The sequence below is a fragment of the Eleutherodactylus coqui genome, chromosome 2, assembly GCF_035609145.1.
Source record: "Eleutherodactylus coqui strain aEleCoq1 chromosome 2, aEleCoq1.hap1, whole genome shotgun sequence".
NCBI lineage: Eukaryota > Metazoa > Chordata > Amphibia > Anura > Eleutherodactylidae > Eleutherodactylus > Eleutherodactylus coqui.
The window spans coordinates 122,386,658-122,400,666 of NC_089838.1; the positions used below are offsets into that span (position 1 = coordinate 122,386,658).

General features: G+C 40.7%; 1 protein-coding gene across 1 annotated transcript in view; it reads left to right on the forward strand.

Moving 5' to 3' along the window:
• The window catches only part of OTOGL (otogelin like), a 205,614-nt gene extending 192,540 nt beyond the window's left edge, over positions 1-13,074 (forward strand). The window contains exons 58-59 of the mRNA XM_066589295.1: positions 10,182-10,261; positions 12,640-13,074. Coding sequence (XP_066445392.1) covers positions 10,182-10,261; positions 12,640-12,840 — 281 coding nt within the window. The 3' untranslated portion in view covers positions 12,841-13,074. The remainder of the gene's footprint in view (positions 1-10,181; positions 10,262-12,639) is intronic.
• The last annotated feature ends 935 nt before the right edge of the window (positions 13,075-14,009 follow it).

The window sequence follows — 14,009 nt, forward strand, 5'->3', positions numbered from 1 at the left end:
GCCAATCACAGCCATTCAGTGAATGACATCACTGAGATGAGGAGGACACAGTTTACCGCAACACTGCTAAAGACAATCGGGAGGCATTGGGACGCCACGGACCAGGGGAGTGTAAGCCCCCCCCCCCCCCGAAAATAAGACACTGTGCCCTTTTTGGGGCAAACATTTATATAAGACAGTGTCTTCTTTTCGGGGAAGAATGATCCATACACGGTAGGAAGAAGGAAGCATACACTGAAAAGAACACCCTACCTACAGTGAAGCATTTGAAGTATGCCAGTGGCTTAGTTATGCTCTGCAGCTGCTTTCTCTCCTCTGGTATTAAAAACCAGCAGCAGGTGGAGGCAGTGGCTTAACTATAGGGGATGCAGTTGCTCCCAGGCCCAGGAGCTTTAGGGGGCCCATAAGGCCTCTCTTTTCTATATAGTAAGCCTAGTAGTATGAATAAAGCATTATAGTTGGGGGCCCTGTTACAGGTTTTGCATTGAGGCCCAGAAGCTTCAAGCTACGCCTCTGTGTGGAGGATAAAATGGATTAAAACAAGTATCAGGAGGAAATCCTAGGAGAATACATCATAATTTCTGTGAAGCTGAAGCTTGGGCAACATTGGACCTTTAAACATGACAATGATCCCAAGCATACCCCTAAGTTCACCAAGGCCTGGTTTTAGAAGAAGTCTGGTATTTTTTTTAGAGGCTATCACAAGCTTCTGATTTGAACCCCACAGAAAATCTTTGGTGGGATTTGAAGCAGCTAGTTGCAGCACACAAGCCAAAGAATATTAGTAAACTAGAGGCCACTGCCCATGAGGAATGCACTAAGATTCCTTAATAACACTATCAAAAGCTCTACTGAATCAGTAGCTCTACTAAACACTAAAGAAACTTACCATGACTGGTTTGAATAATTCTGGGACAGCAGTCAACATTAAAAGTAGTATTTTGTATTGAATTTGGAGAAACCACTTGTTATATTAGTTGTGCTTCGCTACCGTGTTTCCCAGAAATTAAGAAATAAGACCCTATCTTAGTGTTTGCCCCAAAAGAGGCACAGGGTCTTATTTTCGGGTGATGTCTTATTCTTACCTAGCAGGTGCCATCTAGGTCCCTCCTGCTGGTTTCCACAGTTCCGCCAGGCTTGCCTGCAGTTCTCAGCGCCAGCTGTGATTGGTTCATTGAATGTTTGTGATTGGTTCATCAAGTGCTGACTCTGATTTGGTGGATCAGGGGTCAAGAGAGCCCCATTCTCCAAATTGATTTTCGAGCACCGCTGAGCCGCGGTATTCGAGAACCAATCAGAGCAATCGCTTGCTGGAGGTGGGGTTTATAAACCCTGTTACCAGCATGCGATGTTCTGTTGTTGCTGAAAACTGCAAGTCTGCCTGGAACTGCGGAGTCCAAAGAGAGGAACCCAGACAACGCCTGCTAGGTGAATATTGCTTTTTTTGTTACGTAGTGTAGCTGGGGCTAATTTTCTGGGTAGGACTTATATTTCAAGCCCCCCTGAAAATCAGGGTAGGGATTATTTTAAGGGTAGGTCTTGCTTTCGGGGGAAACACAGTATTTATGTTCTTGTTTGATTTTTTTTTCTCTTGCAAGCAGCTGAAAGTTTGTAAATTTGGCAAATAAACCTACTTTGCAATGGGGGTTGAATAAATTTGGGGAAATTAAACATAAACAAAAATAATAACTACAATATTAATGCAAATGTTTTCATTGCATTGTGCATTTGTTACTCAGACAATAGTGAAGAAAATTTAGGGTGAATACAGAAGGCCGGGTCGGATTCCGACTGCAAGATTCTCGCAGTGGGATGTGACCTGTGCCCATACAGTGACCCACGGCTTACCTGTCCGGCGTCTTCTCTCTGCTCTGCAGATGTGCTGGCTGGCGCAAAGCCCCACATGCACAGAGCAAAGCCAGTGTGTCAGCCTTTGCGAGGCTCGCACTGAAATAAGACATGCCACAATTTTGTTATCACGTGAGTTTTCCCGCGGCTGTCTGCATAGGATTGCATAAAGCAATGCAATCCTATGGCAGCGTGCAATGGCTGAAATTCCATGTGAAATCTCGCCGCAAAATTTCCGCCCGTGTGCATTCAGCCTTAAGATCAAGTAAAAAAAATGATAGATGACGGAATGCTGATAAAGCAGATTTCCTGTTCTGTCAAAACCAATCGTTTGACTAGCATAGTCATAACAATGTTCCCATTTGTTGCTAATAGTTGCATTGGTAACGCTATCACTTGTATCAATGGAAAGCTTTGATGTTTGCATTTCATTATGTTTTCTTGCCATACTTGATTCTGTCACATAAGTTTTGACAAAACACATCTGTTTACTCTGTATAATTTCCGGTCTATTCAGCTGTTATCTCTATATGTCGGTCATTTGCCTTACATTTATAGCCTTATCTGTCCATATTGTCCTTTTTGATTTGTAACTCTTTTGTGAACTTCTATAATTAAAAAGCAATAAGTCAATTACATTGCTGCACGCATCACTGAGCTGGGTGAACAGAAAACCCAACCTGTAAATGACCTTCAAGGATATGAACTGTCCGACCCACGCTAATAAGGGAGGGTATTGAAAACCAGAAACTACTGTGACACTGACCTGGTATCTGGAATTCACGGGGGAGTTGTTTTTCAGTAAATGTCACATTATGCTCTGTAAGAATGCTTTGCTGGCAATGTCAAAGCAAGTAAATTAAATTCTATCATTAAATTTCAATTTTGAAAATTGCCATCTGGGTATGAAAGTGCCCACTGACATCATATTATCAGCATGTAATAATGACAGTGAAGATCTGCCAACAAGAGTGTAACATCTATAGATGTGCGTTATCAGCTAGCAGCAACTACTGCATGCGCCTCAGCTAAACAGGTTGCAGTCAAGAGTCCATTATGTGAGGATAATCTCAAAGAGTAGATCCGCGCCACCACACAGGGATCCGAAATAGAAAATAAGGGGGTTTTTTACTCACCTGGTGCAAAGCGGGATCTCCACCTCAGGGAGAATAACCCGCTTGCACCGATGATCCCCGGTCACCTGTAGAACTATAGATGTTCTTCCTGTGCAAGATCCCCAAAAATCCTCAAAAAGAGGAGATGCAGCAGTAGGAAAAAAACCCCAGTGGGTGATGCACCACACAAATGGGGAGGAAAGTGAACGAAACTATGATAGAAAAATCCTCCTGCGCTCTTTAACAGGGATTATTTGCAATCCAATAAGGGAAACTATAAAGTCCCCACAATAGGGAAAATATATTTAATTGTACAATTGTACATAAAACATATATAACATGAAAAGAGTCCTGCAACGCGTTTCAGCACTAATATCAGTGCCTTTTTCAAGCATGACAAATTAAAATAAACATCACTATTTATAGGGTTACTTACATTTCATGATGACGGAGTCCAGAGTCTGCATCGTGGGACGCCAGTCTCTCCCTTGCTGACGTGTTAGTCAGGCGTCGGGTGATTGAGTATGACGGTGCGGTGGAGTTACGCCATTAACGCAGCTACGTATAAAGCTACGCAACTTACGTAGCAATATCCGTACGTGCTGAGATCCGGACTCCGGATTTCATGGTAACGGAGCCTGGGGTCTGCATCGTGGGACACCAGTCTCTCCCTCGCTGATGTATTGATCAGGCGTCGGGTGATTGAATATGACGTTACGGTGGCGTTATGCCATTTACGTAGCTACGTATAAGGCTACGCAATTAACGTAGCGGTGTCCATACGTGCTGAGATCCGGACTCCGGCTAATGGAAAGTACATTAAAACTATGCTAAATAGCAGTGTACCTACATTATGTAAAATGAATTATTGAATATTATTAAAATACATTTTTTCAAAGCTTTGTTCATAAAATTTCAAAAAGTTAAACATTAATGGATTATCTATATCTAGAGATGAGCGAACACGTTCGGCTCCGCCCCTTTTTCGCCCGAACACCGAACTTTGCGAACACTTCAGTGTTGGGCGAAAAAGTTCGGGGGCCGCCGTGGCAGCGCGGGGGGGTGCGGCGGGGAGTGGGGGGGAGAGGGAGAGAGAGAGGGCTCCCCCCTGTTCCCCGCTACTGCCGCCCGCGCCGCCGCGCATCTCCCCGCCCCCCGGCGGCACCCGGACACTTACGCGCGAACACTGCAGTGTTCGGCAAAGCCGGTGTCCGGGTGCGGATGTGTCCGTAACGGACACGTTCGCTCATCCCTATCTATATCCATGTTTATACTGCATAATGAATATGGCATTATTCCTATTTTAACCAATAACTATATGAATGAATATGAAGGAAAATTTCTTAACAATAAATATACTAATAAAAAGGAAAATATATACATACCGAACCGCTATCATAATTTACATAATCTCTTATTATCTACCAAGTGGTAATTAAAAACGACTGTTATCTTACTACAAATTAATATTCTCATGCAATATAGTATCTCTCATATTTTTTCCAACACCTCATTTAACCTGACCGGCACTAACGAATCCATTTTATAAATCCAGAACATTTCTCTGGCTTTGAGTTGTGCAAAGGAATGATTACGGATATGTTCCAATGGTGTGATGCGTAAATCTTTGGGATTTTTTTGAAATTTTTGATGTTCCATTGCAAAATGCCGTGAAACGCTATGCTTCATGTAACCCATAGATATATTGAATCAATGCTGGTTTAGTCTAGAGCTTAAAGTGTTGGTAGTGCGACCAATGTATTGTAATCTACATGGGCATTCTATTAAGTAGATTATAAAACGGGAGCAACAATTAAGGAATTGGTTTATTTTTATATTTTTCTTTTGTCTCTTGCAATAAACCTCTTTCCTTCCTTGTCCAATACTGTCGCAACACTTGCAGCACTTTCTTCCGCATTTATACACTCCAACCGTTGTGGGTTAAGCCATGATATGTATGGCTTGAGAAAGGTGCCTTGTTTTGCACCGAAACGCGTTGCCTTATTAAAAGTTTCGTTTTGACTACAACTTCCGGATTATTACTGTGCATCTTGGAGCATAGCTCTACACTTTGTGGAGGACACTCTGAGGAGGGGGCATCTGTATATCATACCCCCCTCCTTTCAAGTAAGTGTTATACCGAACCATTACTTACATGTGAACCTGTCCTCAGTTCACTCCGTTTTGAGCGCGGATCTTTTTCTGACGTTCCATTTTCTGTTGTATCTGGGGGAGTTCTGGTCTCAGACCCCCCAGTTTGTATCTGCAGCTCTCCTTTGATTCAGAGGATTGGAGTACTGAGGAAAAGACGCATCGTGATTGCACCCGCATATTCCAGCAAGTGTGGATTGGATCTACCTGTGGCGCTCTCTACCATTTTTTTGACTTTTAAGATGTAAAGTTATCCTCTATCTCCGGGATAGGGAATAACTTTATGATCAAGAGGGGTTCAACCTCTGGGAGCTCACCCCCAAGAATGAGTGTACCTACAGTCTCCACATGAATGGAGCAGAGGATGCGTACCGCTGCTGCTTCATTCAATACAGTGACAGTGCTGGAGATTACCGAGTGCTCATACTCAACAATTTTCATCAGTGTCATTGAAATTAATGGAGTGGCAGCGCACATCTGTGGCCACCACTACATTTATTACTGAACTCTCTGAACGCTTGTTCTCGGGATGCAAGTTATCTCCTATCCTGTAAATTTACTACTCCATTTCTACTAAAGTTCTCTAACGTTTCTACTCCATTTTTGAGTTTAATCAGACTCTCAAACATTGTTCAGGTTTGGATATGGCTCACAAGGCACAAACGATTCAGGAACTGTCATAAACAAAGTTGAACCAACCAATTTTAGCAAAATCGGGCAACAATTTAGTTTATATGAGGGCATCTTGAATGTCCCTAAAAAAAAGAAGGAACAGGCATGACTGATCCTCTGTTTCACTGAAAGACGAGTAGGGATATGCCATCACTTTATATCAGTTCCAGTTCTGAGAATAAAAGAAGCAGTGCTATTTTACTGCTGTGTCCTGCAAGTATTTTCTTGCCCACTCGTGGTCCTAGACACCCGACTGTTCCAGGAAGTGCAACCCACCACATACCCTTTAAAAAGCAGTGAAGAGGACATAGCACTCCATTAGCTCTGCGATCCTTATTCTCAGGATGTGTAGGAGTACCGTATGTCAGTCATAAAGTTATAGAAGTGATACCATATCCTAGTGATATGTCATCACTTTACAAGGTGGGAATATACACTGATTTTCAAAAAATATCCAATACCTGGAAGGAGTTGTCGGAATCGTAAGAAACTTTATATATGTGATTGTAATGTTGATATAAGTAAGTGATTACAATATCATAGCAAAAGGTTAAATTATTGAAGAAAACTGAACTTTTGAAGAGAGGCTCTAGTACCCTGTTGTACCACCTCTATGACACCCTTGCTGTATGCAGCTGAACATTTTTCTTTGGAAGCCCTGCGATGAGAGACAACACATGTGACTGCAGGATGTCCTGAACATACAAACATAGAATGGTAGAGTTGGAAGGGACCTCCAGGATCATCGGGTCCAACCTCCTGCTCAGTGCAGGATCACTAAATCATCCCAGACAGATATTTGTCCAGCCTTGTTTGAAGACTTCCATTGAAGGAGAACTCACCACCTCTCATGGTAACCTGTTCCACTCATTGATCACCCTCACTGTCAGAAAGTTTTTTCTAATATACAATTTGTGTCTCCTCCCTTTCAGTTTCATCCCATTGCTTCTAGTCATTCCTAGTACAAATGAGAATAGGGCTGATCCCTCTGCAGTGTGAAAGCCCTTCAGATATTTGTAGACAGCTATTAAGTCTCCTCTCAGCCTTCTTTTTTGCAAGCTAAACATTCCCCGATCCTTTAACCGTTCTTCATAGGACTTGATTTATAGCCCCCTAACCATCTTGGTAACTCTTCTCTGAACTTGCTCCAGTTTGTCCATGTCTTTTTTAAGTGGGGTGCCCAGAACAGGACACAGTATTCCAGATGAGGTGTGACTAAGGAATAGTAGAGGGGGATAATGACCTCACATGATCTAGACTCAATGTTTCTCTTAATACATCCTAGAATTGTGTTTGTCTTTTTGGCTGCTGCATCACATTGTTCACTCATGTTCAGTGTATGATCTATTAGTATACCCAAGTCTTTTTCACAGGTGCTGCTGCTTAGTCCAATTCCTCCTATTCTGTATGTGCCTTCTTCATTTTTCTTGCCCAGATGTAGGACTTTGCATTTCTCCTTGTTAAATACCGTTCTGACATATATTCAACACTGAGCTGTCATTGTCTCTAGTACCACTACTAGGGGTGACCAATTGTCATATGCGATGGCCTCCTGGACCATCATACCAGCAGTGGGAGCAGTGTAGCACTCCACAGCAAAGGTAGGATTGAGGTGCTCACCCCTAGGTCTCCAGACACGAACACGGCTGTTGTCAGTGCCCAAACTAAACCTGGATTTGTCACTGAAGACAACCTGGTTCCAATCTGTAGCAATTCAGTTTCATAATTCATGACACCACTGCAAACAGAAGTGACGGTGATTAGGTGTCAAAGACAGAGCACCTAATTGTTGCCTTGGGACTAAATGGTCTTCAGCCAAGTTCCTGGAAATGGTTTCAATGGACACAGGAGCCTGTAACAATTGTGCCACCTGTTTCTAGGTGGCAGAGATTGAAACAATTGGAGCTGCTTATGCTGGTTGGACAATCGGAGGATCTCCTCTACTGGTGGGCTGTTGAGGGCATCCTGAGCTCAGTCACCTTATGTGTGCCCTCATGCATCCACTGGTCCCAACATTTCCTAACAGTCTTGGTAGAACAGCTCAGGTGGCAGACAACTTGTCAATACAACTATCTAGCTTGTCACATTCCAATAATGTGCCCGTCTCAAACTCTCTTAATTGGGTGAATTCTGGACAATTGCATCATAGAGGCATGTCTAGTGGTCAAAATCTACACAAGCGAAAAAAGAGGTCACTACACACAAGTAGCCTCTGAGAGCCTATTTATATAGGCCAAGGGTGGAACCACTTTTAGGCCCTCAGGTAGCAAGACCGTTCATTTAATCATGCCAAAACACTAATTATTTACATATCTGCCTGAGATGTAACTGCATGCTGAGTTTTGCAGAAAAATGAGAACTCTTTCTAGGTGTTTGATTTTGTTGACAGTGAATGTATATATCCCTGGTCATACAACAACAATAAGATATCCTACTATAAATGCATGCACATCATATGAGGAACTCAATAACTACTGATTTTATTTATTTTCCCCAGGTTTGTACAGTATAAACTACATTCAAAGGTTTTTGCAACTCCTGAGATGACTGTCTTAAAATGAGGGTTTTGGTTAAAGTTCTTTGCTCCAAATGGAAAAATTCATAATCATTTCATGATTTAAAAAAAGTATATTTTAGGATCAGGCATTTCCATCATGAGCACTTTCAGCAACGAGTCAAAAAGCTTATAAATATTTTGGTCTGCAGTCTGTGTTATGTGTGCAGTCCTTAACACAGTGACATCACAGTACGGGGATAATATGCACAGTGATGTCAAATACATGTCACAATTGGTAATGCCAACAGGCCCTGCATGTGCGACATATAGATGGCAGAGGCTCGGGAGCTGAGCTTGCTCCATCTGCATTGGGAACAGGCTGTAACTGACAGCTGGATTGCCTTTGCAATGGCCAGGACCAGAGATAACTTCGATTTCAGCCATAAACCCCTCATAGGCCATGACCAATGTTTGCTACATTATATAAGTGGTAAGCACAGGGAAGGAGCTTCCTCTGTGATGAAATTAGCTCTCTGCCATCCAATTGCAGAGGGACAATGGGTTGCTGTGGCAACTGGAGGCCTAACAGCGGCCACCGAGTGTGCATTAGTTGGTATTGTGAATAAAAAGAGATAATGCAATGCAGTACATAGGTACTGCAGTGTGTCATCTAAATGTTGTAGGAACACAGGTTCAAGTGTCCCTACAGTCACACAAAAAAGTTTTAAAAAATTCAAGTAAAAAAAACTAAAAAAACCCACGTTTTTACCCCAAAGTGGTACCAATAAAAACTTGTCATGTTGGGAAATCAAGCCTTCACAAAGCTACATCAAAGGAAAAATACAAACATTTATGGGACCTTTGAATGAAGTGATAAAAAAAAGTTTTTATTCAGCAAAAGTAGAAAAACATAAAACAATCTAAAATTTTATACCGAAAATAGATATCACATTGTTTATACCTCACTGTGAATTCAGCACAGCAGTAAAAAAAAGGGGCAGTTCTTTTACATCCTTAAATACCAAACTAGTCCATGACCTTAAGGGGTTAAAGTTATAATATACACAAAGATGTCATATGAGGATAAGGGAGCAATATCACTGCCCATGAATAATGCAAAAATTAATGCAAGAAAGAGGGAGCAGGAATTCATTTATCTCCAGATCTTTAATCATCTATACAGTAATATTATTTTACTGCACATGTTTTTCAATGTGGAGATGGGCGCCTATAGTTGTTAGACCACATAGTAACTGCTGCGCTTGTCACCAGGGAAGTTATGCCCATATTCCGAATAATATTCCGAAGTCTATATCAACCATGTGATAAGAGTATTATATCTAATATTGCAACTCAGAATTATGGAATACTAGAGTTCTTTGACATTTCTGTAACTAAAGCTAGTCAAATTAAAGACTGCTCTGTTTTAATAATACCCTAAAATATTTATTTCTTGAATAACTAATCTATATGGGTCACTGAGATATAGACGTTTATGAGTATTCCTAGGGATTCCTAGGTAAAACTATAGGAGAGGATTCAGTTGAAGAATTGTGCATTGATATTGTATTACCCCGTGATCTCTATTGACTAATTTTTTGCATTTTTATCTGTTATTTTACATTTACCTATTAAGATTTAAATCATATTAAATGTATGAAATGTTGCATTATGTTGCATGTTAAACCAGTGCATCCTGATATACACATATATAGTAATTAAATGTTTAAAAAGTATTGCTACTGCATGAGCACTGAACTGTAAATCCAATGTATATACTTATCTCAATGCTACAAGGTTATACAGATTCTAGAATGAATCAAAGACAAGTGAGATGTTTTTGTTCATATCAAAAATAAGTATAAAAAGTTCAACTTAAGTGTTTCAATGTTTTTTAGGCTCAAAGGAAGAAAAGATTTGTCAGAAAGTGTCAGTCAGAACTACTATAAGAAAAAGTGACTGTTTTAGTCAATACCCTGTAAGTAGTTCATTATCTTGCACCAATGTTTTTTCTTTAACCCTTTCCAATCCACTGTCTGACGTCTGAAGACATTCTGATTGAAGGCTGTACAGCTCTGACGTCGGAAGATGTCCGGAAGGGTATTCTTACTGTATATTACTGGCCGCTCTGTTGTTGGGGGCCTCTCCAGCATGTCCCATACCACTGTACTGGCTCTAGCCAGCAGATGGCGCCATTGTATAATGGCCGAAAGAGAAAGCCCCCTAGGAAACTCTGAATCCAAAATTGGATTGCAAAGGGTTAATAAACCCAGACATGGGATGCATATATCTATAGAGAGACAATAAGGAAAACCAGGTTCACATGGTATGGAGCATCAAGTAAGGGTTTCCAGAAAAACACATTGATCTACCGTTAAGATAGGCCAATGCTTCCCAAACTCCAGTCCTCATGACCCCATAAATAGGTCATGATTTGAGGATATCCTAGACCTGTGGCATTTCTTAGGCACTGACAATAATTGCATCACTTTGCAATACTATGGAAATCTTGAAATCATGACTTGTTGGGGGGTTGTGAGGATTGGAGTTTGGGAGACACTGAAATAGACCATCAAGATGTGATTCGTGGACGTCTGACTCCCATCACCCACACAGATTAGCAGAATAAAATCAATGGGGCTGATTTATGGTAGCATGCATAGCCACATCAATGAAAGAGCTTCGGTGTGGATAAACATTAAAGGGCCCACTGTACCTTTATTCAGCTAATCCTCAGGATCCTCCATAAATATGTGATTGGTGGGGGTCAACACATTGATGATGTATCATACAAAAAGACCATGTGTTATATTAATAAAACACTGCTTTAGGGACATAGGGCCAAATGTTTATCTCTTCTTTGAATATAAGAAATGAAAAGACTCATGAGTCACCATAATTTTTCAAGAATCAAAAATCCATTATATACAATATGAGCTGTCTACATCCTCACCTAAAAGAATAACAGATAGAGGTTATCTTCCATCCCTGAGTAAAAGATATCCCATGATCGGATGGGGGGGAGTGGTGGGGTGGAATAATATTGCCTGGTGTCCTCCTCATACTGATGCAGATCTGCTGGTTCTTGGGGCCCTTCTGTAGTTTTCCAAGATGGCAGCGGTACCTCCCTGACTACCTGATACACACTGAGCACTGGCTGTTATTGCATCAGTAGTCTACAATACTACACACTGCTCTTATTGGCCAGCGCTGTAGCCACTCTCCACTCTGGATATTAGATAAGGTTTGTTCTCTACTAATTCAGGATACACTAATATGGTTGTGCAGCTGTGCTGCACTTCTCTGCACTGCAAGTAGCTGCAATACTGCTCTGTAGAGGGAAAAAATGAAAGCAAACCTCCAGTCCTGGAGAAAATAATTGGCTGCACCACTTCTCTGACCGCCTGATGAACACTGTGCATTAGTATGTATCATTAGTATAAGACACTACACATGCTTTGATTGACCAGTGCTGCCCACATGAGCAGTAATGACCAGTCAGAACAGCATGTAGTCTTAGACTACCTATGAATGCATACTGTACACAATGTGCATGAGGTAGTCAGAGAAGTGGTGCAACCATCTTTGCTTCTCAATGTCCAGAGAGTCGCTTGAAGGGATCGAAGCTCTAAAATCAGAGCTGCATTCTCAGGATCGGTAGGGTCCCAGAGGTCATCGTTAGATGACACCCAATTCATCTGGCAAGCCAAGATCATTAGAAAAGGGGGAAATATTATGAGACTTTGCATGTCTATATACTCTACAAACAAACACTCTCCACCTGTATATACTCTACACACTCCACAAACCTGCATACAAATCCATGTCAAAATCCATATGCTAGACATGCGGATTTTGGTGCCCAAACGCGCTGCATGTTGCAGAATATACATGTGCAAGCAGCCTTAGAGGGGCTTGTAGCATCTACAGACGTCTTTTGTAGGTAGTAATGTAAAGTAGCTTGTATTCATTCCTGTGTAACAGGCGCCGCTCTTCAATCCATATATCACACTCTATAACTAACCACTCAGACATAGCATGGAGCATCTGAAAGAAGAATTTAAAGACATTTCCTTTCCTTGGTTAAATTGCCCCCCCCCCCCCCCCCCTTACATTTGAAGCTTAATAGAGCCCTAGGCAAGTGCCTACTTTCTCCTAGTCTTTGTCTGGCTTGACCCAGAGCAAGCAGCAGTAATATTAATACTGATAGTAAAATCACAACAAGGTGTATGTTACAATAATATATTGTGCTAAAGTTTTAAAAATACAATATATTTAATAAATAAGTCTAACAAATATGTTTTTTCCCCCATACATTTATATGTATATATTTAACAATTCCATATTTTCCAACAGATTACTGTGGCTTCCTGTGATGGGAAATGTCCGTCAGCAACAATCTTTAACGTAAACATTGATAGCCATATAAGATTCTGTAAATGTTGCCGGGAAAATGGAGTACAGAATCTGACTGTGCCACTCTACTGCTCAGGAAACGGGACTGAAGTGATGTATGTCATTCAAGAACCGCTGGAATGTTCATGCCAATGGAATTAAGCAGGCTGTGCATGGGAAACAGCACAATGACTTCCTGCTAACAACGATCCTGACCTAAGTACTCGATGCACTGAAAACACACTGTATTTATCCATGAAATGTGTCCCTGATCTTCCCATGGGCCGTGCCAGACAATCCAGCACAGATGTACAGTATACACATTTTGTCTACGTTTTACTATTTAAATCATCATACAGCGTAGACTGTTTTCTATCTGCGTTCCAAATCGTTTCCAAAGGCTAAACACGTTTTGGTAAAACTTCATATATTTCCAGGTGAAACGTTGAAATTTTTAAAAAAATTTTTAATTTGCAAAGACGAATCAGTATATTAAATCTTTGCAAGTGTGACATCATTCAGATGTATACTTGACTTATGGTGCATAATGCCGACTTGTACAATATACCTTTTTATTACCGATCCCGAATGTGCCATGATTTTTGTACTTGCTATGAATCTTAAGATGTTGTTGAGAGATCTCATCATACTGTATCTGTAAGCCCAATGGTATGTTTGAGTAATGACATGCAGTACCCAGAAAAAAACCCATAAAAATAATACATGTACCATTGCAAGCTTTATTTTGTATATAATCAAAGGACAATGTATTATAATAAATGTAAAGCTGAAATCCGAGCGTACTGGGATTTTATGTCATAAAAGATTTCTATTTGATATGGAAGACAAATTATTCAGAGATGTTTTAATATCAGTGTAAGCACTTTATTAGTTTGTATCCTTAGTGTTGACCTGAGGAGTCGGCAAGATGAAACAGAAAGTTGTAACATAATATAATGGTAACTAACTATTAAAATGTATCACAATAATGAAGGCTTGATGATTACTGGCATACTGATTATTTGGGAGAAGTCCATTATTAGGCATTATACCGCAAGATGTAACATTTTGTTTTAGGTTTTATTTTTTCATTGTTTTTAAAATTCTGCCAATACTTTTGTGGTTTCAAAATTGATAATGGAATTCATTACATTGAGGCTCTACCTTTATAATCTGATTGATACATCTTCGCTTTCTTACTGTTTCACTAATTGTTGTCATGTTGTGCTTCTGGGAACTATACTTCTATGGGTTTCTAAAATAGGAAAAGGTCCTCAGCGCTCACACCATAGGAAATTTCCTATGGTGTGAATGCATATTTTCCATTTCCT